The sequence below is a fragment of the Ascaphus truei genome, chromosome 1 (assembly GCF_040206685.1).
Source record: "Ascaphus truei isolate aAscTru1 chromosome 1, aAscTru1.hap1, whole genome shotgun sequence".
Lineage (NCBI taxonomy): Eukaryota > Metazoa > Chordata > Amphibia > Anura > Ascaphidae > Ascaphus > Ascaphus truei.
The window spans coordinates 4,633,394-4,658,379 of NC_134483.1; the positions used below are offsets into that span (position 1 = coordinate 4,633,394).

Sequence of the window (24,986 nt, forward strand, 5' to 3'; positions counted from 1 at the left end):
TGTACATGGGTATGAGAATAATCAATAAGAGCAGCATATATAGTACTCAAAACAATATGAAATACATAATGGTACATGGGTACAATCTTACATGAATAAATAATGTAAAAGAATAATAAGCAAAAAGATGGCGGGGAGGGAAAAATGGAGAAGAGGAAGAAAGACGCAGTATTTAAAAAATGAAGAGAGGGATAGAGAAGGAAAGAGAGAGAGGAAAACTTGGATAGGCGAAGGTGGGCGAAAGAGGGGAGGGGGTTAATTTAGTGGCCTTGACGGAAGGAGAGTAAAATGGATAAGAGGGGGGAAAGGACACAAAGAAAAGGGGGTTACATAAATTAGATAGCATTCACAACATGGCCATGAGGTATGGTATATATTAATATAAACAACAATCCATAAATGGTAAAACATGTACAAAAATCGACAGGTAGGCATTAGGGGGAAACGAAAAAGTATAAAAAATGTGACTGGTATGACTTAAAAAATATTAATGTACACTGAAATCATGAGTGATGTGGGACATGGATGTCATTTTAAAAAGGGTGGTTGTTGAGAGAAAATCGGCAATATTTAGCAACAGCCTGAATGTGAGCGAAGGAAAGGGAGGAGTCAAATGTTTAACTAAGGCTGCGTCCAGGGTGCCTTCTCCCGTGCGGAGGCGCGCTGAGGGAAAGCGCGCGCTGTCCGGGGGGCGTGTCGGGGGGGGGGGCTGTGACGTCAAGGAGCTAGTTCGCCCTCATTGGGTGAACCGCTCACGTGACCGGCCCTGCGCTCCCTTGAGAGCGTGAATTTAAAATTTTAGTAAGACTTACGCTTCCGCACGCTTGCGGAAGCGTAAGCGAGCCCCTGCTAAAGCCGCTCTCATTGCGACTGCAGGGGCTCAGTGCCGAGCGTGAGCACGGGTCAGCGCATAAGTGCTGACCATGCCCGAGGCCTTAAGCAGCGTGCATGGGACATTGGATGAATAGTAGTGTTATTGACTGACAAAAAGGTGACACAAAATGGAGCAATTCGGCCTATCTTATATGTCCATGTAATCTTCTCCTACCTATCTTTGCACTATAGATTTCTCTCTGGTTCAGTTGATATAATTAACTCACTAGGATGATAGATCAGGAGTTCCTTAACTTTACTTCTCATGGACAATGTCAATGTTAATAATGATTTGGAGGACGTATTTGTACATTTAGGTAATCCATACAGTAATAAATATATAATTTGTATCTATCAAAATGTTTGAGCTGCCAGATAGAAATTTCAGGTCTTGGTAGCCACTAGATATTCAGGTGCCACAATGGTAAAGCCATGTGTATAGAATATTGAGGACATTTTGTTAAGTAGTGAAAAGTACGTTTTGCAAAGTATTTTTTATTAGTAATTTGCTTTCAGTAATTTGATTTACAGATTGAAAACATTTGAGTTTTTTGTCTTTTTTTGTTTACGTCTCTTAGAAAACTGCCTGAATGGGGAGCAGAACTGGAGCTCTGATATGTCAAGACGCTCATTAACGCCTCGCAGCCCAGAAGTGCCAAAAAATAACGATTCCTGCCACATGTTGGACACGGGCAAGGAACCAGTGCCACATAATGGTGAATTTACATGCCTTATACAGCACACAGCACAGACTGACTTAAAGTATGGGTCAAGCAAAAGATATCAGAGAGCTTCAAGAAATAGCCGCGATGCTCAGCTTTTTGACTGTTGTAAGTGTGGGAAAAGTTTCTCACTTGATAAGGACCTGCTCCCACACCTGTGTGTCCACACTAGTGAGCAACCCTTTACCTGCATAAACTGTGGGGAAAGTTTTTCACTGAAGAGGAAACTCCTTTCACACCAGAGGATTCACACAGAGGAGAAACTTTTTGATTGTACAGAGTGTGGGAAACCATTCAGTACTAAGCACAGCCTCCTCACACATCGGGTTATTCATACATTGGAGAAGACTTTTACCTGTACACATTGTGGGAAAACGTTTTTACGGAACAGCAGCCTCCTCCAACATGAGAGAATTCACACAGGGGAGAAACCGTTCATATGTACAGAGTGTGGAAAAACATTTTCTTGTAAGAATAACATCCTCAAACACCAGAGGACTCACACAGGGGTGAAACCTTTCACATGTACAGAGTGCAGGAAACAATTCAGTACTCGGAGCCACCTTCGCGAACACGTGAGGATTCACACAGGAGAAAAACCTTTCACATGTACAGTGTGTAGGAAAACATTTGCTTGTAATAATAACCTCTCGAAACACCAGATGGTTCATACAGGGGAGAAACCTTTCACATGTACAGAGTGTGGGAAACAATTCCGTGAAAAGAACCACCTTCTCAGACACGAGAGGATTCATACAGGGGAAAAACCTTTCCCATGTACAGAGTGTGGAAAAACATTTTCTTGTAAGAATAACCTCATCACACACCAGAGGATTCATACAGGAGAGAAACCTTTCACATGTACAAAGTGTGGGAAACAATATAGAACTCAGTACCACCTCCTCGAACATGAGAAGTCTCATACAGGGGAGAAACCTTTCACATGTACAGAGTGTGGAAAAAGCTTTAGACAGAAGAACATCCTCCTCAAACACCAGATGATTCATACAGGGGAGAAGCCTTTCACGTGTGCAGAATGTGGGACAACTTTTGCTCGTAAGAGTACCCTCCTCACACACCAGCGCATTCACACAGGGGAGAAACCTTTCACGTGTAGGGAGTGTGGGAAAAAATTCAGTACTCAAAACCACCTCTTTGGGCATGAGTGGATTCACACAGGGGAGAAACCTTTCACATGTACAGAGTGTGGGAAAGGCTTTTCACAAAAGAGTAGTCTTCGCACGCATAGCAGGATTCATACAGGTGAAAAATAATTTGTTTGTTTAGAGTATGGTTGGGCAATATTCCAGTAGCATGGCAATATCGCAGTAATAAAAATGGTCGGAAACTTAATACTTACCATTATTTTTACCATGGTATTCCTATCTGCTGGCTGCAGAGAGCTGAGTGGGGGCGAGTCTGTCTGAAGATTAGATGGGGTGAGTCTGTCAGATAGGATTATGGGTGCGTCTGTCAGAGAGTTAGATTTAGGGGCGGTCTTGCAGAGAGAGAATGTTGGGTGGATCTGTCAAAGACTCCATGACTTTTATATGCTACAGCTTCAAGGAATCCTCCTGCTGGTAATCTCATCCCTTCCACCCATCCCACGTGAGAGGGAATTGGAAAGAATGCACAGCCCTCTGGGTCCTAAATCAAAGGCAGGAATTAGATAGACCAATACATATACTAATTCAACTCTTGAGATACAAATATAAGGAATGTATAATGCAGTCAGCAAGAAAGGTAGAATCTCTACACAAAAAAATAAGATTGCCCTCTTCAACGGTTACAGCACAGGGACTACTGTAAGAAAAAGACTTTCGTGAAATGTAGAGATAATATTCATAAAATAGGTTTGACATTCTTCATATGGAACCCTGTTAATTAATGTTCTGGAGAACAAGAAAAATAATATCCTAAATTCTTTGTGGTGGATGTCAAAACATTTCTTCAATCTAAAGATTCGGGTGCAGGACCTTCCATGAGATCAGACCGAATATCAAAGAACTATCCTAATAAAAGTTTCATTCAAAGTCTAAATAAGACCCAGCTTTATCCTGCCTAGTCTTTCCTTCCACTGTTGTGAAGAGGAATTCCGTTTAAAAAAATGTAGCATGTAATAATTATCATCCATTGTTAAATTATAAAAGTATGAATGGGGTAGTGACTCTTTACAATTCGTAAAGCAACTGAATCAGCCTATCCCCTTATTACTCCTCCCCTAATGTTTACAATACTCAGTGTATGTTAAGTGCATTTCATAGGTGTACAGGAGGTATCTTTCCTTACACAGAGACTTTTTACCTGACAGGTATGGAGCGACATGATTTCACACTGCCAATCTATCGACATCATAATTTCTCACTGCCGACCAATGTTTAAATTCTTTTGATTCTAAATATGAGGTCTATTCTACTGTTTACAGTGTTTATGTTGTTTGCCTGTTATTGCCAAGTGTGGAGGGAAAGGAAAGTGTGTGTATATGATTGGAGACTTGGACTAGAGATTGTGCTGGGGGTGCTCCTTCCATGGTTTCAGATTTTGATCAACTTCATTAAGTATAATCAGGGATCAAATTCCCAAACCATAAAGTGATGTTGAGGACATGGTTCGTGGACCTCTGTCTACCCTGTCTGTGCTAACTTGGTTCTGGTGCTTCTGATCTCCTTTTAGAGGAAGATTTCTTCACTACCTCTGTATGGTCTACCCTGTGCCTCTAACCAAGGGACCGAGGTTTTTGAGAATTTGTCACATCTGTCTAACAGTTAGCTGGTCAGTCTCCATAGCCATCACTTCCCATCTATGTTATATTATATATCCCATACAGCACCTGGGGCTCGATTTGTTTCCATTTGGCTGCAATACTACAACTGGCTACTAGAATTATGTCAGAGGTTAGTGTGGCGATAGGGGGTTAATCAGGCCATTAATAAAGGCATTATACCCGGCTGATTAACCCTAAATCGCATTGGGACTGAAGGGGTTAACTGTATGTGCACCACACTGATATGTTTTCCCCTACACCATCTTTATTATCCCCATTTTGCAGCTCAATCCCTAGCTGCAGTAATAGAACTCTATGTGAACTGTGCCAATTGGTCTTGCGACACAAGGGGGAGCTGCTAGCGCTAAACCAAGCGCTGATTGAAGAAGCGTGGCTAAGTATGGGTGGCCGCTTTGAAAGTATAGGGATAACTTTCTAAGCGCTAGACCTCTCAACCGCAAAGGTCAATTGAATAAGTTGTTTGCGGTCTAGCTGAAGTGGTTTCTGTCAAAATGTTTCCGTTACCTTGTTAGCTTCTTAACTTGAACGGGGGAAAGTAAATTGACGTGAGAAGTAGGTTAAACCGCAAACCACATAATAGCCCGTTCAATTAAATAAGCTAACTCGTGATAGGAGTGAGCTAGCACTCTAATTTTTGGAGTGCAGCTAGGAATAGAGAACCCATACACACACATATAAAGTTTATAGTAGTGGCATAAGCAGAACATACTTTATAATAAACTGTGTTATACTGTTGGTTTTAAATGCGAAGACAGGAAAACTTTTTCTGTGAGCCAGGGGGAAAAAAATCCTGTAGCATGCAAATATGTTAAGGGTGAATGAACTGAGGGATTTCTCAACTCAGTACTTCAAAGGCATCCTGCAAAGTGGGCGCCTCAATGTCTATGAGAAGTCCAGAGTTGAAAATCCTCAGCAATCCTAGGTGTTAGGATGGCCGTGATATTTTAAGTGCCAGATACCGGTGTAAAGTATGGGTACTTCACACTTTGTGTCCAAACCCCAAACTTAGAGTCGCCAGGTAAGGGGAGGGTCCCGGTATGCTAAGGAGCCTAGGTGTGAAGTTAGCGCCTGCTCCATGCAAACCGGGACGCAATTTCTGCCCTTTCTACAGAATACTGGCAAGGCGGGGATAGGTGGGAGAAATGTTCTCACGGGCGGGATTGGCTGTGCATGTTGGGAATAGGACCCTCAACCCTATAAAAATGCCTGCTGGCCAGTCCCAGAGAGATTAATCTGATATAACAACGATTTGACCAAGTTCCAGCGTGTGAGGGGTTAATAATATCGTAACCAAGGATCACCCCCCTCTTCTGGAATTCGTTAGAGCTAAAGGTTCCTGAACGAACCCTGTAAGGACTGAACGAACTTTCACCTTTTGGCGGAAATATAGGGGTGGCAAGTTGTACTCCTAGACAGGAACTGCTAAACGGATCATTGTGCGCATCCACTTGCAGGGGTGCCCAGAGACTTTGTTTTGTTCCAAGGACAATTGATTTTGTTTCCCCATCCCAGTAAGTGTTTTATTGAGTGTATATTGTGAAGATTTGTGTTTGTCTGAAAAGAAATAAATTACCATTTATTTTACTCATCTTGTGTGCTCATTGCAGAATCCCGGTATTAATGTGTGTATAAGACCTGGTCTACCGTGACAGTTAGTTTTTGGGCTGGATGTGAAAGCTCTTGCATTGCACGTAGGGAGGACCGCAAATAATCTATAAGAGCGAATATGTCGGACCATAGGGGGTGGTTATAGAACACTCCAAACAGATATGGACCATGGTGCCTATCTGCCTGTTTGCCCTTAAGCACTCTTGAGGGGTATTGTTATACATTTTGAGAAGCCTATCCGGCGTCAGATGCTATCTATGTAACATCTTAATTTCGTTTTTCATTGGTTGTCACATAAATGGAGCAGTACGATATGTTTTATTCTCTAACCAGTCTTTAATCTCTAGAGACTCTCCAAGATCCCTTTCCCAGCAATTCATGAACCCACTCTTAATCTCTGGGTTCGATAATGATTTGGTAAATTGAGGATATCAATCCACCACAACAAGCCCTGTTAGTGCACAGGCTCTCAAAATAGGTGGAGCCCAGAAGTGGCGACCGCACCAGCTGTTTACCAAGTGTGTTAATTGGCATTTCTTTCCCTCAGTGTGTCAAACAGGAACAGGCTATGAAAGGATGTTAAGTCCTGGATTTTAGTAATGCCTACCTGGGGCCAGGCAAATATTTTCTCGTTTAACCCATATTGTAACTCTGTGTAATCAAGGAGAGGTGATATTGATGAGTTATGCTTGGTGAGATTGTGCTTTATTTTATTGGGGTGTCCCATAGTTAGGGTGTCCCATAGTTTGAGCGAGTGGTCTATCGATGGGAGTGAAGTCCAAGGGGGCTTGCTTGGGGTGCAACATTTTTGTGTTAAGGTGTCAGGGCCAAACAATTTCCCTCTCTATGTTCACAAGACTATTTCCCGCTCCTCGAATGCCAGAGCACCAAGTGTGTATTTTGAGAAGCGTAATAATATGCTAGTAAATCTGGTAAACCAACTCCACTCAAGTTTCCCGGCAACGTCAGGGAATTTGTTATCAATCTTGTGCTGTTTATGATTCCATATGAATGTTGATATTGCTCTTTGTTAGAGCGCTTATATCCTGGACCTGCACCGGAATCGGGAAGGTATGAAACAAGTACATAATCCTGGGGAGAAGATTCATTTTCACTGAGCACACCCTTTCCAGCCAATAAAGGCTATGTCCGATGACTTCAGCTCTTTTTCAAGAATCTTAATGAGTTTCGGGAAATTAGCCTGTTTGATTTCCATGGGCAGGTCCAAGTTCTGGGAAATTTGTTTCTTGATCACTGCTTGTAGGCCCAGACTGAGTGCCTTTGATTTTGTGTGATTGATTTTGAAACCTGATTACTGACCATAGCTGGAAATGGCGACAAATAGGTTTCGGAGAGACCAGGATTGGTTTGGACAGGGTCAAGAGGATATCGTCTGCAAATAGTGTGATTTTTATATTTGGTCTTGGCTAAGGATATGCCATGGATATCAGGGTCATTCCTGATTTTGCACGGCAGGGGTTCGATTGTCAAAGCTAATAGTGGTGAGAGGGGACACCCCTGCCTTGTACCATTTAGAATGGTTATCTGGTCTGAGAGAAGCCTCTTGCATCAGAGTCTGGCTCAATGGCCTTTGACTAGAGCTTGGATTTCTTGCAGGCAATATGTGTCAGGTCTATGATTCTTCTTGTTTTATAAAGCACTGGCCTCCCTCTAATACAGCCAACTTGGTCTGGGTGGATAAGTCAGGAAGCACTACGTTTAGCCTGTTATCCAGGATTTTTGCGTAAATCGTTGTTTAATCAGGTAGATCGGCCTATAATTAGAGCAGAAATTGGTATTCCCCTTCTTGTGGACACAATTATGTGAGTCTCCAGCATGGATTCTGGAAGGCGCCCCTTTTTCCGTATGTGATTGAACAGTATGGTAAGGTGTGGGCCTCGTACAGGGGCACATTTTTGCAATATATTTGTTTATGAAGCCACTGGGGCCTTTGAGGATTTTAGGGTTTCTAAAACCTATTCCAGAGAGATAGGTTGGTTCAGGTTGCTCAAGTTACATGTATCTCATCTAGTTACGCAATATATACCTTGGAAGGTGTTTATCTCCCTGGTGGTTTGTTCGGGGTGCAGGGATTTTATTGCCATCCTAGAGTTTTCTAGAATTGTTAAAATTCTGTGAGGGTCCAAGGGAGAAGGATCCATTCCATTGGTGAATATTATTCTGTCTTTTTTGATCCCTCAGATGCCGGGCCAGTAGGCTATTTGCTTCATTGCCTTTTTGGTAAAAATGTTGACGAGTCCACCTCATCGCCCTCTCTGTTAGACTTAGATTTAGTTGCCCTCTGACTTGGGTTATCTTTTCAAGAGTACTTGCTTTGTTGTTCTCTTTTATGTTTTTTCTCCAGGCTATTAAGTTTATATATATAAAAATAATCTCAATACCCAAAAGATAGCACAAGCCTCTCTAGGAGCTCTTTTGTCCCTGGTGTCAGTGGGTGTGGGCTCCATCCCCCTGACCAGTCCACCCCTGGGTCCATGACCATGTTGAGTTCTCCCCCCATTATTACCTGGCCTGTCCTGAACTCTCCCAACATATCAAACATTTTGGGGAGGAATTTCTCCCTCTCTTTGTTGACCAGTGTCATTGAGATACCACCAACCTTGCCCACAAGGATTAGAAATTTGACTGTACATAGTTACATAGTAGATGAGGTTGAAAAAAGACATACGTCCATCAAGTTCAACCTATGCTAAATTCAGATGACAGATACTTTATCCTACAGTATATTTGTACTTAAAGTATATTGATTCAGAGGACGGCAAGCGAAAAACTACAGTGAAATACCATCTAATGATATCTCATAAGGGGGACAATAAATTCCTTCTTGACTCCCAAAAATTGGCAATCAGATTACTCCCTGGATCAATATCCTTCCCATGTTTGTTTATTAGGTATATCCCTGTATACAAAAACAGAGAAAAAGTGTGCTACTAGATATATACTGAAATTGAATCTATGTGGATAAATAGCCAATAACCCACACCAATCCGGTGATAATGGAATGATGTTACCAAACAGAAGTTCTGTAGAGGATACAAATGTGTAATTGTAGGCGTCTGCTGCTGTTAATATTGGGGTGCCTCGGCACCCCTATAACTAGACAAAAAGAAGACAGAAAAAACAGTGCACAACTCACATAGTGAAGTATGTATAAAAAATATTATATTATAAAAAGGGTTATAAATCTGCGTACATCAAATAAAGTATAAGAAGCATTCCATGTACTGAGACATTGGTTACCAGATGCTAGGAGCAAGGGTGGAAGATCTGCGTCACCACACTCTGATGGTCCAAAGCGGTAATTCCTGGGTCGTCTATTCCTTCAGGTAGGTAGCCTCTCACAGGATGGCACTGGTGAGCCCCCTGGTTCTAGCCGGTTTTGCAGGTATTCTTCACATACGAGACCAAATTCAAATTATCAAAATGTTCAATGAAATGTCCATATAAACAGAGCAAACTAGTAAACCCCCCTTAGTGGTGTAACTTATCACCAGACACTCTGATGAGAAATGGCAGCAAGTGCAACATGGAATAATGGGGGAATAATCTCAAGAGTCTCCTACTTGAACATCTGTGCAGTCGGTACACCGTCACAGCACGCCGCCCGAGTTCAAATGCATACACCACACGCTGGCAGCGGATCAGTGATGTCACCGTCACTCAGTGTTGCAATGAACTGAAGCCACGTTGTAAAGAAGAGTGGGTCAACATTCCTCCACAACAATGTGAAAGACTGATAAAGTCATACAGAAAACGATTACTTCAAGTTATTGCTGCTAAAGGTGGTTCTACAAGCTATTGAATCATAAGGTGTACTTAGTTTTTCACACATAGCTTCTCCATTTTGGCTTTATTTTTGTTAAATAAATCATGACACGGTGTAATATGTCATGTGTTATTGTTCATCTGAGGTTGTATTTACCTAATTTTTAGACCTACTAAGGAACAGATGATTGTTATTATGTCCTGATATGTAAAACCATAGAATTCAACAAGGGTGTACTTTCTTTTTCACATGACTGTATATTCCTTACTCTAAACCTGGCATGTTAGTCCTGGTAACAGCAGGCAGTGCTCGGGTTAAACCATCACAAGGCAGTACACCTTCTTGTATATATTATGTTGCAGCTTCAGGCACCTGCCTGTCTGGGAGCAGTTGGAATCTCATGACAGGATGAGGGCCTTGCTACATTTAATTCTGCCCAGTTAATGGGGCAGAATAGCTGGCTCCTCCTCCTGTATAAAGATGTGATCCCTCCAAATTATAGTCAATCCTGTTCAAGTCCAGTCCCTAAAGTGTTGAAGACCTGTCCTGTTCTACACAGGGAGGGGGAGAGGGGGCTCAGACCCCTGTGTGGGAAAAACCCAACAGAGTCCCTATACTGATCCATGGGGAGAGGGACACCAGAGTAGTTCTCTACTTCAGGAGATCCTTCTACAAAAGAGGAACTCTCAGGAAATACAAGTCAATAGTCAGCTGGACAGCCAGGCAGGTGAGAAGGAAACCCCTCCTGGCCTTGATTCAACAGACAGGGATGGGATTCCTGAGCTGCAGGGTTCTAGAACTAGGCAAACTAAAGAGGCTCTCTTGCATGGAGGTGGTGGACACCATACTCTATGTTCAATGAAAGGCATGAGGCCTTAGATTCTCCATTGCCTGCGAGGAACACCTGTCTGGAGGGGGAGAGGTTACTATATGGCGGAATGCCTGTCACGGTAGACCAGTGCTTATACACAAATTAATACCGGGATTCTGCCCATAGCACACAAGTTGGGTAAAATAAATTGTAATGTATTTCTTTTCAGACAGACACACAAATCTTCACAATCTACACTTAATAAACCACTTACTGGGATGGGGAAACGAAATTAAATGTCCACAGAACGAATCAGTCTCAGCGCACCCCTGCACGCTTGCAAGTGGGTGCGCTGTTTGAGTCCTGCGACAGTCCTTGGCTTGGGGCGCAACTTGACACCCCTATATCTTCGCCGAAGGGAAAGATTTTGTAGAGTCCTTACAGGATTCGTTCTGGAATCCTTAGCACAAACGAATTCTGGAAGAGGGGGATGATCCTTGATTATGGTGAAATTAACCCCTCACACTCCGGAACCGCCGCTGCTGTTACTTGGATGTCTCTTAGTTGATCTTAGGTGAATCTCACAGGGACTGGGCTGCAGGCATTTTTATATGGTTCAGGGTCCTATACTTAACATATGCACCCAATCCCGCTCGTGGGAATATTTTCCCCACCTATCCCCGACTTGCCAGTAGTTTACAGAAAGGGCAGGAGCTGCCTCGTGGTTTGCACGGAGCATGTGTGTGGCGGTGAAGGGGTTAACCTGGCTTATAATAAAGTTCAGGCCCACATGGTTAACCCTGACGCGTGTGTTAGGGTCTTAGCATGTCAGCTCTGGGACCCAGATGTCAAAAATTTATTACTGCAACTGTATACTGATTTTGCGACATTAAAGAATTATGTGATTTTATTTCCTTTCCGGGGATGCTGGGATCGGGAGATTTCTAGGCTGTAAGTTTCAGGGTGGGTTTGGCGGAGAAAGTCTTTGCAGAATGCGTCTATGTAGCGGGGTTCCGGGTTATGGGATACCCCAAAAGTTGTATACGGAGATTGAGTGATATCCTCTGATACAGCTAAGCGCATTACTCCGCCAACCTTGTACCCTGAAAACGCTCTTACGACTCACCGCCAGAGTCCCTGCTGCAGCATCTTCCAGACAAGGTAAATGGGTATGAAGGAGTTAAAAGATATCTGCAGGTATACACGGAGTCCTTAGTATAGCAGAGGTACGCACATACTGTACATGCCCAGGTATCCTGAGCCTAGAGTAGGGGTTCAGGAAGGTGCTCACGCTGAGCAGATTTGCAGTGTTTTAAAGGTTTAAAAGTATTTTTCTTATGTGTGCCAGGAATGAGGCTAGTGATTTGTAGGGGATATACACTCACTTCATGCAGGACACCAGAATAGGAACTCATAACGTTTTGCATGCAGCAGACAGGACACCACATTTTTAATAAACAAGAATATTTTACTATGTATAGATATTGCTGACCTGTATATGAGCTTTGGGCTTTCTAAGTTATATTTATTTATTTTATTTATTTATAAAATATTTTACCAGGAAGTAATACATTGAGAGTTACCTCTCGTTTTCAAGTATGTCCTGGGCACAGAGTAAAACAAATAGTACATGGTTACAAGTACAGTTACATAAATGAACAGGGTATACATTATATACAAGACATTGCGTGCACAGTTAAAGAAAATATATATTATGAGCGTATGAAACAGTTACAGACCAGGTTAAAATGTGAGACAGCCTTAGATTTGAAAGAACTTAAACTGGTGGTGGATGTGAGAGTCTCTGGTAGGTTGTTCCAGTTTTGGGGTGCACGGAAGGAGAAGGAGGAACGTCCGGATACTTTGTTGAGCCTTGGGACCATGAATAGTCTTTTGGAGTTTGATCTCAGGTGATAGGTGCTGCATGTGGTAGGGGTGAGGAGCTTGTTCGGGTAGCTGGGTAGCTTGCCCAGAAAGTATTTGAGGGTGAGACAGGAAAGGTGAACTTTGCGCCTAGACTCTAGTGATGACCAATCTAGTTCTTTGAGCATTTCGCAGTGATGTGTGTTGTAGTTGCATTGGAGAACAAAACGACAAATTGAATTGTAGAGGGTGTCAAGTTTGCTAAGGTGGGTTTGAGGAGCCGAGCCATATAGACTCTGGAAGGAACAGATGGTTACCAGGCGTGGCTCCGCTGTGTCTGTCCAGGGGCTATACATGAAATGGCACAGAGATGCTTAGGTGTGAGGCCATAAGGGCCCTGCCATTATTATAGAGCACCCATAACCTGGCATGAAACAAGGCAACCTAACACCCTTTGCTAAACAGCCAGCCGATGTGGAGCCTCGCACCGTGGGGGGGCGAAGGGGCAGAGGGGGAGATTTCACCTGCCCGGGGAAAAGGCTCAGGGGTGGGAAACCCTGTATGAGTGTTTTAGATTGGTCGCTAGGGGCTTGCTAAGGTTTTTTGATTGGGCTGCAGGTTTTCTGGGACCTGGACACCAGAGGTTTGAAAAGCCCTGACACAGGTCAGATTCTTCAGTTCTAAGAGTTCCATCTAAGAGTTTCATCAGTTCCATCTTGTGTGATTCACCTGAGATTCAGTCCCATTTGAGAAGTTCCAGCGCTGAGTAAATCATCTACATTTCTCAGAGGATAAGTGACCCGAATTCAACAGCCAGGGGCTACAGGATGGGTAGCCTGGAATATTTGTCTATGTGTTTGCAATTAGGAAAGATTAGTTTCGTTATCCCAGTTTCCAAAGTAAGTGTGTCTTTTTACTGTATTTTTGTGTAACATAGTTGTGTGCGTTCATTAGGTGAATAAACGCAATTTATTTTTATCTCTCTGCTTGCTCAATCAATGATCCCGGTAATTAAAATTCTTAAAAAGCTTGGTTCCATCGTTACAATGTGTCAACTTCACACCTCAGCTCCTTAGCATACCAGGGTCAGCCCCTTACCTGGCGACACTGAGTCTGGGGTTTGGCCACCAAGTGTGAAGTACGCATACTTTACACCGGTATCTGGCACTCACAATATCCCGGTCATCCTAACACCTAGGATTGCTGAGGCTTTTCAACTCCGGACTTCTCAAAGACATTGAGGCACCAACTCTGCAGGGGCTCTTTGAAGTAAGGAAATGACAAAAACCCTCAGTTCATTCACCCTTAGCATATCTGCATGCTAAAGTATTTTTCCCGGGCTTACAGAAAAAAGTTTTCCTGCCTTTACATTTAAACCCCACAGTATACCACAGTTTATTAAAACAATATGTTCTGCTTGTGCGACTACTATAAATTTTACATGTGTGTGTATGGTTTCTTTATTCCTCACTGCACTCCAAAAATTAGAGTGCTAGCTTATTCCGTTCGTGAGTTAGCTTCTTTAATTGAACGGGCAATGATGTGGCTTGTGGTTTAACCCCATTCCCACGTCAACTGACTTGCACTCTTTCAAGTTACGAAGCTAACAAGGTAGCGGATACATTTTGACAGAAACCACTTCAGCTAGACCGCAAACCACTTACTCAATTAACCTTGCGGTTGCGAGGTCGAAAGCTTAGAAATGGATACCTATACTTTCAACGCGGCAACCCATACATAGCCATGCGTCTTCAATCAGCACTTGGTTTAGTGCTCACAGCTCCCTCTTGTGTCTCAAAACCAATTGCCACAGTTTGTATACATTTCTATTACCGCAGCTAGGGAATGGGCTGCAAAATGGGGCCAAGAAAGATGGTGTAGGGGAAAACATCAGTGTGATGCACATACAGTTAACCCCTTCAGTCCCAATGCGATTTAGGGTTAATCAGCTGGGTATAATGCCTTTATTAATGGCCTGATTAACCCTTCTATCACCACAATGCCCTGTTTTATTATGCTTACTAAACTTGTCCTGACTATGCTGTATGCTGAAAGCTGTATACTCTGTGCTGTGTGCTGCCTCTTCTGTACTATATGGCGGAATGCCCTATCCATTGTTCTAAGGGACTCTAGGAACTGTTGTACACCAATAAATACCATCAAGTTAAAAGTTCCTGGCGCCCTCTTCTATTGTTCCTGCACTCCATTCCCAACAACCTTGGCCTGATTCCACGCACAGAAGACCCTGAGATAAGAGGTAACCACTGAGCTGACACTCCAATGAGCAGGTCTGAACCCTGCCACAGAACACTACATACATTGTTATTCATGTGCACCCTATCTCTACACAGCCGGGTGGGATAGGGGTGTTACATATATATATGGGGTGTTACAGGGGTGCTACATACACATATATATATATATATTTATATATATACAGGGGTGTTACATATATATATATATATATATATATATATATATATATATATATATATATATATATATATATATATATACACACACATACATATATATATATATCTTTCATATTAATTCAAATAGAAATTATTTATGTAGCATGCACTTTCTTTATTTTTTAGATACTAAATAACAGACATGTCTGAACAACTAGTTACAGTGGCTGCATGTGTGGGGACATCAGCACGTACTGTTTCTGAGAATAATCCCCCCCCCCAAAAAAATGGTAGAGTTCCTTGTCACGGAAGACCAGACGATTACACCGGGATCGCAAGCACCAGACAGAATGAAGTAGTTAAATAAACAGTTTATTTAGGCCAGAGCCAACTGCAACAAACTTCACAAAACAAGCTTAAATTCACCAAACAGAGGGTTACGGGAGGAATCCTAGCCAGGTAGGTGCTAGATGCTAGTAGGTACACAGCTTTAGCTAGCTGACCCATTATGTGTTCCTCAATATATTGGTCTCAGAGTATCCCAGTACCTTTGGATGATAGCCACGTGCTTGTAGGTTTAAATCTCTCACTAGATGCCTGAACAAGTTACGAACCAGAAATAATCTGTAAGACCTGTGGAGCTCTGATCAGCGTCGTCTTACATACTTTCCCGGCCTCCATCTGAAACCATGGAAGTCCAGGTGTCAACCAATCAATGAAGAGATTGTCTTCACTGGCATATCAGAGGGAGCGCTCATCTGAGATGGACCAATTAGGGCCTTGGGAGGACACAGTTCTTTAGGACAACACAGAAAGGCAGGTTTAAGGAGAGTGGGAAATTCAAACTGACCAATGGGAATCAAGCCGAAGGAGCTGGGACCCAGATCTCAAATCCCAGTTTCCGCTTGATATCTCCCACAGAGATAGATGCCTCAGAGATGGGGTGAACACTGGCTCTGCTTTTGAAGGAGATGTTCCCCCGACCTGTGTCCATACCCTTCCCCATTTCCCCAGTGTTTTCAAGTGCTTCACCTAGCCCAAATTAGATTAAGTACCAAGCCTCCATTGTGTGCTGGCCAACCTGAGTAGAATACCAGCCCATCCCACGATGGAGCCTTACAAATCCTAGCAGTAATATACTATCTTACAGAGGGATACACAGAAACACACTTGTCAGCCATTTTAAATTACAATAAGATGGCCATATGAGCCTGCAACATAGGCAGCCATCTTGATGGGTAGGAGCAACCAGCAGGCTTAACATGATCTTCTGTGCTACAAGGGAAGGTGTTAAAAAGTTGGAGGAGATTTTAAAGTAGGATGGAGGGGGGAGGGACAAGAAACAGATTATGAACTAAATGGAATAGATAGGGATGGGGAAATAGCAAGGGATCATGGAGGTAGAATGGGGGCAAGTGGGAGTTTGGGAAGCAGGGAGACACCCACATTAAATACAGATAATACTAGGAAACGTCTAAAGACTAAATCCAATTGGAGTACAATGGAAGGAGCAGGTAAGTAATGGACTGGAAAAATAAATGCATGCTTGCTAATGCAAGACGCCTGACAGATACAATGGGGGAGCTTGAATTAATAGCTACAAGGGAGCAGTATAATATCATAGGCATTACTGATACATGGTGGGATGAAACTCATTACTTGGCTGTTAATTTAGAGGGTTGTTCCCTTTTTCGGAAGAATCGAGCAAATAGAAAAGCAGGTGGAGTATGTTTATATGTTAAACCAGATGTAAACCTATTATAAGCGATGATGTTTATGAAGGGAATGATGAAAATGTAGATACTTTGTGCATAGAAATTAGCAGTGGAGGTAAAAATATAAAGAAAATGTTTATAGGGATATGATATAAGCCTCCAAATATCTGTGAGAGAGGGAGTGAAAATACTTCTGCAATTGGAGAAGGCATCAAAACTGGGTCATGTTTCCATAATGGGGGATTTTAATTATCCAGACATAGACTGGGGCAATGACATTAGCGTTACAACAAAAGGAAACAGGTTTTTGGGGGTTCTTAAAGACAATTATATGACCTAAATTATTGAGGAACCAACCAGGAGAGGGGCAGTACTGGATTTGGCCATATCAAACAATGTCAAAGGAATAACAAACATTCAAGTCCTGGAACATTTGGGAAATGGTGATCATAACATGTTCTCATTTGAAATAAATGATCAAGAACCATATTACATGGGTTAAACAAAAACTTTGCATTTTAGAAAGGCAGATTTTAATAAACTGAGGACTAATCTACAAGTAATACAATGGGATGATGTTTTTGCAGGAAAAATGTGTAAGATAAATTGTCAGTCTTTAAAACATTGTTAGAAAAGCACACTTATCAGTGTGTACCCTTGGGTAATAAATCTGAAAGAAACAAGTCTAAACCAATGTGGCTAAATAAACAGGTAGTGGAGGAAATATAAATTGGCTGTAGTACCATGTGATGGCAGCCATTTTTTCAGGTGACGTCATTTTAAAGGGAGGGAAGCATATCCTTCCAGATTGGCTAGCTTCCCTGCCTTTTGATGACGTCACATCCTTAAAAATAAATCAATAATAATCTGTAACATGGTACACCAGCCAATCGGATCGGGGCTGTACCATTTGACACTCAAATGTGACATCACAGGTCTTACATAAGGCCTGTCCCGTCTCATTTGAAGCCAAGAAGACAGCGGAACAACATCTGCACAATTGGGATTACAAAGAAAGAAGAAAAGAAAGAAGAAAAGAAGAACTTTACGGAGGGCCATCGGCTGTTGAGGGTCAAGAGGTTGCTGATGGACTTGGAATCGCAGGGTGAAGACAGCAAAGGTACGAAAAACATTGATTGATTTAATTGTGTATTTTTTTTTTGGATGCCCATTGACTGCCAATGTGTTTATCTATGCCCCTTTCGGGCGATAGATAAGCACAAAGACAAGCAATACATTTTTTTTTGGCAAATGCTTGTTTTTATTTCATTGTTATGTATTGTATTTTGTGTTATATTTTTATTTAGGTTGCCCATTCATTGTTAGTGTGGCAATCCATACCCATATATTGTGGGCATGGTGTACCACAGTCACAATCAATGGCTTTATTGTGAAATGCTTGTTATATTTAAATGTCATGTCTTTTATTTTGTGCCTGTCTTTTTTTTTTTAGCTTGCTCATTCATTGCAATAGTGGCAAACCATGGCTATATTATATGGGCATGGTTTACCACTGTGCCAATCAATGGATGGAAGGGGTGGGGTAGTTGCCACGGGGAGGGTTGTTAGACCTCCCGGGTGGGTAGCAGGGGAATGGGGCTTAACCCCTTAATTACTATAGCGAATAACTAACCACTGAGGTAATTAAGGGGTTTGTGGCCATTAGTTTGTTCTGTTGATTGTAATATTGCTGCCCACGGAGGACTGCCTCCAGCATCTAGCGACTAGACATCTGGTAGTATTGATTAGGTGTACTATTAGTTTAAATCTGATGCAATAAAATTTGAAAAAAATTCTAAGTCCTACCGCAAATCCCATCCCGCCACCCTTGGGGAGGCGAGATGAAATCTGCGAGTACAGTAGCTCGCTAGGTGAGAGCCCCGATGATCTCATCAGAGCTACTAGAATAAAGTGATTTTCTCAAAAATGCGAGTTGGAGCTGTTTTTGAGTTCTCGCTCGGTGTTTGAGCTGCAGAGCTACCGCTCGGGGACATACACTTCCCGTACGAGTTTGGGAGGTTATCCGAGCTTTCTGAATAGTAACTTTGCCAAATTGTATGGGAACTGCTCAAAAAGCTCGATGACTTAGTTATCGAAGTTTATAGAATAGGCCCCTATGAATGATAAAGCTGGGTCTTATTTGGACTTTAAATTAAACTTTTAAAGAAGGATACTTCTTTGATATTCGGTCTGATCTCGTGGAAGGTCCTGCATCCGAATCTTTAGATTCAAGAAATTATTTGGCATCCACCAGACTCAAACTGAATGGAACTGCCAGGGACCCCTGCTGTGTTAATCCAATGGGGCATTAGTCTCTGCAGAAATGTCACTGAAATGTTTGCAGCATGTACCTGGATCTTGTTGGTGATAGCCCCAGATTTTCCAAGGCAAGTTTAAGGCAGGTTTTAGAATACTCGTCGGCACACCTGTATGCTACTTGAATATTGCCCAACAATACTCTAAACAAACAAATTATTTCTCAACTGTATGAATCCTGCTATGTGTGCAGAGACTACTCTTTTGTGTAAAGCCTTTCCCACATTCTGTACATGTTAAAGGTTTCTTCCCTGTGTGAATCCACCCATGCTCGGTGGTTTTAAGTACTGAATTGTTTCCCAAACTCTGTACATGTGAAAAGTTACTTTACTGTATGAATCATTTGGTGCCTGATGAGGCTATTCTTATAAAAAAATGTTTTCCCACATTCTGTACATGGGAAAGGTTTCTCTCCAGTATGAATCCTCTCATGACTGAGCAGGATTTTGTTTAAAAGAAATTGTTTCCCACACTCTGTACATGTGAAAGGTTTCTCCCCTGTGTGAATCTTCTGGTGTGTGAGGAGGCTAGCCTTGTGACCAAATGATTTCCCACACTCTGTACATGGAAAAGGTTTCTCCCCTGTGTGAGACTTCACATGTTGGAGTAGGTGGACCCGATTTATGTATTGTTTCCCACACTCTGTACATGTGAAAGGTTTCTCCCCTGTGTGAATCTTCTGGTGTGTGAGAAGGGTAGTCTTACGAGCAAATGATTTTCCACACTCTGTACATGGGAAAGGTTTCTCCCCTGTGTGAGACTTCACATGTTCGCGTAGGTAGTTCCGAGTTCTGTATTGTTTCCCACACTCTATACATGGGAAAGGTTTCTCCCCTGTGTGAGACTTCTTATGTTCGAGGAAGTGGTCTGAAGTTCTGTATTTTTTCCCACACACTGTACATGTGAAAGGTTTCTCTCCTGTATGAATCCTCTTGTGTGTGAGGAGGCTACTCGATTGAGAAAATGTTTTCTCACACTCTGTACATTGGAAAGGTTTCTCCCCTGTATGAATCATTTGGTGTTTCAAGAGGTTACCATTACAAGAAAATGTTTTCCTACACACTGTACACGTGAAAGGTTTTTCTCCTGTGTGAACCCTCACGTGTTCACTAAGGTGGCTCCGAACACTGAATTGTTTCCCACACTCTGTACATGTGAAAGGTTTCACCCCTGTGTGAATCCTCTGGTGTTTGAGGATGTTATTCTTACAAGAAAATGTTTTCCCACACTCTGTACATGTGAACGGTTTCTCCCCTGTGTGAATCCTCTCGTGTTGGAGGAGGCTGCTTTCCCGTAAAAACTTTTTCCCACACTGTGTACATGTAAAAGTTTTCTCCAATGTATGAATAATCCAATGTTTGCGTAGGATGTTCTTATATTTGAACTGTTTCCCACACTCTGCACATTTAAAAGATTTATCTGCTGTGTGAATCTTTTGGTGTGAAAGGAGTTTCCTCTTCAGTGAAAAACTTTCCCCACAGTCTGTGGAGGTAAATGTTTGCTCGCTAGTCTGACCACAGAGGTGTGTGAGCAGGTCCCTATCCAGTGAGAAACTTTTCCCACACTTGCAACAGTCAAAAAGCTGAGCATTGTGGCTTCTTCTTGAAGCTCTCTGATATCTTTTGTTCAACCCATACATAGAGTCCATCTGTGCTTTGTGCTGTACAAGACCTGTAAATTCACCATCATGTGGCACTGGTTCCTTGCCCGTGTCCAACATGTGGCAGGAATCGCTGTTTTTTGGCACTTCTGGGCTGCGAGGCGTTAATGAGCGTCTTGACATATCAGAGCTCCAGTTCTGCTCCTCATTCAGACAGTTCTCTAAGAGACGTAAACAAAAAAAGACAAAAAACTCAAATGTTTTCAATCTGTAAATCAAATTACTGAAAGCAAATTACTACTGAAAAATACTTTGTAAAATTTAGTTCACTACTTAACAAAATTTCCTCAATATTCTAGTGGCTACCAAGACCTGAAATTTGTATCTGGCAGCTCAAACATTTTGATACATAAAAATTATATATTTATTACTGTATTGATTATCTAAATGTACATATAATCCTTCAAATCATTATTAATAGTCAGGGTCTCCTAGACATCCTGCTCCTAACTGTAGTTCCTTTCTCTGTCCACCGGGTGTGCTGCTGGTTTCTGTCTGCTCTGGGGTTTGCCGGTCTGTCTCCTCTGGTTGCTCCTGTCCTCTGTCCTTATAGTTTCTGTTTGTCCATTGCATTTGTTTAATATCCAGACTCCCATTCCCATGCTTCTGCTTCTGCCCCGTTCTGTTTTTCTATTTTTTACATATTAAAGGCCATTGCTATTTAACTAGATTGCCCCAGTCTGTTTTCCTACTAGCAAGTCCAAGACCTGTCCCTGCTCCCCTGCCCTGTTCCTGCCTTCCTGTTGCCGAACTCTACGTGTGACCCTGATGTTCCTGCTTGCTACCTGCCACTGACCTCTGCGTGCGACCCCGACACTCCTACTTGCCGCCTGCCACCGACCTCAGTCCGTGGCCCCAACAATTCTTGCCTGCTCCTCGCTGTTCGGGCCACCAAGGTCCTACCCGCTCCAGGAGTCTCCCCTTGGCAGAAAACAAAGGCCACTTCTGGACCTCACCTGGAACAGATCCATTACCTGCCTGCTTAAGCAGACCCTTTCCATTTGCATAGGGTTGAAGATAAGTACTCTTGGTGTTTAGAAATTGTGGATTCCTACAAGTGCTTGCTTAAAGTTTTTCTGCTAGGTTTGTTATATCCTGATTTTTGTCCCTAAAAAAAGTTCCCTTTCTCTTTTTGTGGGAATCCCAGTTGAAAAGGTTTTTTTTTGTTTCCTAAAGGAAACCCTCCACTGCAACCCCTGTACAGATAGGGAAAATTTATTACATTCAAAAACCGTTTCTGCTAAAGGTAGAACTGTTGCTGCAGCGACCAGTGCATTTTGTTTTCTCTGATGTTTTTGCAGTGCCTGGTTTAACCCCTGCAGATCCTCATATTCCCTTTATTCAAAGATCAGCTTGTATTTCCCTGCAGTACCTTGTGTCACCACTTCATATAGTTACATAGTAAATGAGGTTGAAAAAAGACGTACGTCCATCAAGTTCAACCTATGCTAAATTTAGACAACAGATACTTGATCATATATCTATACTTACTCATTGATCCAGAGGAAGGCAAACAAAAACCCCCAGAGTCATATCATCCAATGATATCTCATAAGGGGAAAAATAAATTCCTTCCTGACTCCCAAGAATTGGCAATCGGATTAATCCGTGGATCAACATACTTCCCATGTATACTTATTTGGTATATCCCTGTATACCTTTCCTATCTAAAAAGATGTCCAACCTTTTTTTTAACAAATCTATTGTATCTGCCATCACAGTCTCCATGGGTAATGAATTCCACATTTTAACTGTCCTCACTGTAAAGAACCCTTTCCTTTGTTGCTGGTGAAATCTCCTTTCCTCCAACCTTAAGGGAAGGCCCCGAGTCCTTTGTACTGCCCTTGGGATGAATAGTTCTTTTACAAGCTCCTTGTATTATCCTGAATATATTTGTATATAATTATCATATCCCCTCTTACTTCAGACTCGCATTTTTATCTCAGACTTGTGTTATCTTGATTTCTTACTTTAGTATACCATTGCTGTTTTTACAGGTTCCCATTTCAGAAAATAAGAGAACTCCCATTGTTTTGTTGCTTATTTTCCTGAAACCAGGGTCACGAATGATGTATGAATAGTTCCAGTAAGCTAAACTCATGCCTTCCGTCTTCCAAAGCACAAACAAGTCCTTTTCTCTTTCTTAGTTTTATTGAGGGAAAATCACAGGGAGAAAGGTACTTGTAGATGTAGTGTGGATAGAGAGTGCTTCTCTGTCTGAAGTGCAGTGTATCAAGGATGAGGCAGTGTAAAACAGAAAGGCCTTGCTGGGGTAAATAGCAGGCAGTTACTCACTCAGAGTCCAGGGTGAAAAGGAAGTGAGGAGCAAGGGTCACACTAGATGGGAAGTGAGACTATACTAACTGTCAGCAAGGGCAGGGGGGTAGGCATAGCCTACTCTCAGCTAGGAGAATATGAGCTGCAGGCAACCAACACAGGCTGTGTAAACAACATGTAGCAAAATGTTGCCTTTTCACATGCAGCAAGCTGCTGGGACAGGGAAAATAACAGACAGCCAAACTAGGGAGAAATAAATCCCAAACTGTAAAGGGGAACAGAGGAACATGGAATCTGGTTCCAGGACACTTATGCTGATTTTTCTGCAACCTGTGATATTCCTATGATTGATTCTAAAAGTTTCAGATTTAACTGCAAGTTCCTCTGTCTTTTTAGTTTCTTGAAATCTATGATATTCGTATGCCTGATTTCTAAAGTTTTATATATATCTGTAAGTTTCTCTCTATGGTTTCCCCTGCATTTTATAATATTTATGTGACTGATGCTAAGGTCTCCAATCTAAAGATCAGCTCTCCTATCTTTGTCTCCCTGTTGTGCCTAATATTTCTGTTGTTCATTCCAATGTTTCTGCTTTAAAAAGACACATTTCCTCTTTACTGGTTTCTTGGGAAGTTTGGTTTTCCCATGTCTGAAGCTATGGCTCCCACCTTGACAACAGTCTTGAGCAATAAATGTGAACACAGTACCACTGATTCTTCAGAGTTTCTCAAGGCAAAGAGAAGAAAAAGAAGGGAGGAGGTGTTACAGTGGAAGTTGCAGAAGTAATTAAGTATGACCCTTCAACATCAGGAAAATCTGCGTAAGGCCGAGTCTCCGCTGAGCGCGCTCATGCTTGGAGAGCGCTCCAAGCATGAGCGCCGGGTGTCCTGCATTTACACACGTGCGGGGTGGCGGGGGGCATTGCGGGTAGTTGAGCATGCTGGAAAGTCAGTTTTTTTTGTGTACCTAAGCGCCGGTGAGCGTTTGTGTGCCCAGCGTGAGCGAGGACTTACATATATCTATATATGAAAGTAACCGCCGCAAGCGCCTCCCGCTCAGTGCTAGCGGGGACTTAACCGCCTTAAAAGGGAATAGAGATTTTCTGCCTTAGCAAGCCTTAGAAGGGAATAGAGATTTGCTGCAGCCTAAGGCGACTCACAGAATCATCCCAGGAATAGTGGAAAAGAAAGAGGACGCCTTTAACCAAGGTAAAAGAGCCTTAACCCAGGCACCTCAATCCGCAGAGAAAGAGATTGGTTGCCTCTATGGACGACTAGATAAAGAGGCCATGGCTGCGCTACAAAAAAGTGTCTGTCCTCAGCTATTGCTAAATGCGTTTTACAGGAGAAAGAAAAGCATCGGTTGGAGAGTGACCTGGTTATCATGTCAAGTAAACTGGAGAAGTCATACACTGATGCTGCCGAGGATCAGCGCCTCGCTGATAAAAGTAACGCATTACTGGAAATCTCTATGAAGGAAATTGACAGGCTTAATGCAGAGCTGGAAGCATCTCAGAAAGAAGTTCACAGGCTTAGTACCAAGCTGGAACACTCTCGCCAGGAAGACCACAGTCTAGACACAGAGCTGTGTATAGTGAGGGATGCCTATGAGACGATCCTAAGGGACATAGAGTCAGTAAAGAAAGCATAAACCTGAAAGAAGAGGTTATGAATCTGACTGGTCAGGTCAGTGGAGAGACTGAGAAGCTTCACCAAGCCCAAAGAGTAAAGAAACAATTGGCCCAGGAAAAGTTAGACATACAGGCAGCACTGCTGAATGCATAGAGAGTCCTGCAAGAAGAACGTGTCTTCCTGGAGCAGCGCACACAAGCAGAGAATATGATGCAGAGTCAGCTATTAGAACTGCACGCAAGTCTGCAGGACGCCAAGGAGAAACAGGTGAATGCTGTAGAGAAGCAGCGAGTTCTGCAGGAAGAAAGTATCCAGACTGCTAACAAAGTAAAGATGCTTCAAGAGCATTTGAATACCCAGGGTCCCCCCACTGAGCAGCATGAGGAGCTGAAGGCCACACTGAGCATAACCAGAGCCTTGCTGGTGGAGGAGCTTAGAGGCCAAGTAACTCTGTATGAGAGGGAGCACAAGGCGGTCCACAAACTGAAGCAAGAGTTAGAGGAGCAGAGACACTGCTCCATCCC

General features: G+C 42.5%; 3 protein-coding genes across 4 annotated transcripts in view; 1 reads left to right on the forward strand and 2 right to left on the reverse strand.

Moving 5' to 3' along the window:
- The window catches only part of LOC142467900 (uncharacterized), a 38,226-nt gene extending 32,310 nt beyond the window's left edge, over positions 1-5,916 (forward strand). For both annotated transcript variants that reach the window (XM_075573985.1, XM_075573903.1), the window contains one exon: positions 1,452-5,916. In XM_075573985.1, coding sequence (XP_075430100.1) covers positions 1,452-2,869 — 1,418 coding nt within the window. In that variant the 3' untranslated portion in view covers positions 2,870-5,916. The remainder of the gene's footprint in view (positions 1-1,451) is intronic.
- LOC142469876 (uncharacterized) overlaps positions 1-24,986 on the reverse strand; it is a 511,728-nt gene that overhangs the window by 202,020 nt on the left and 284,722 nt on the right. The gene's annotated exons all lie outside the window — the stretch shown is intronic.
- The window catches only part of LOC142468317 (uncharacterized), a 42,881-nt gene continuing 32,936 nt past the window's right edge, over positions 15,042-24,986 (reverse strand). The window contains exon 4 of the mRNA XM_075574809.1: positions 15,042-20,715. Coding sequence (XP_075430924.1) covers positions 19,217-20,715 — 1,499 coding nt within the window. The 3' untranslated portion in view covers positions 15,042-19,216. The remainder of the gene's footprint in view (positions 20,716-24,986) is intronic.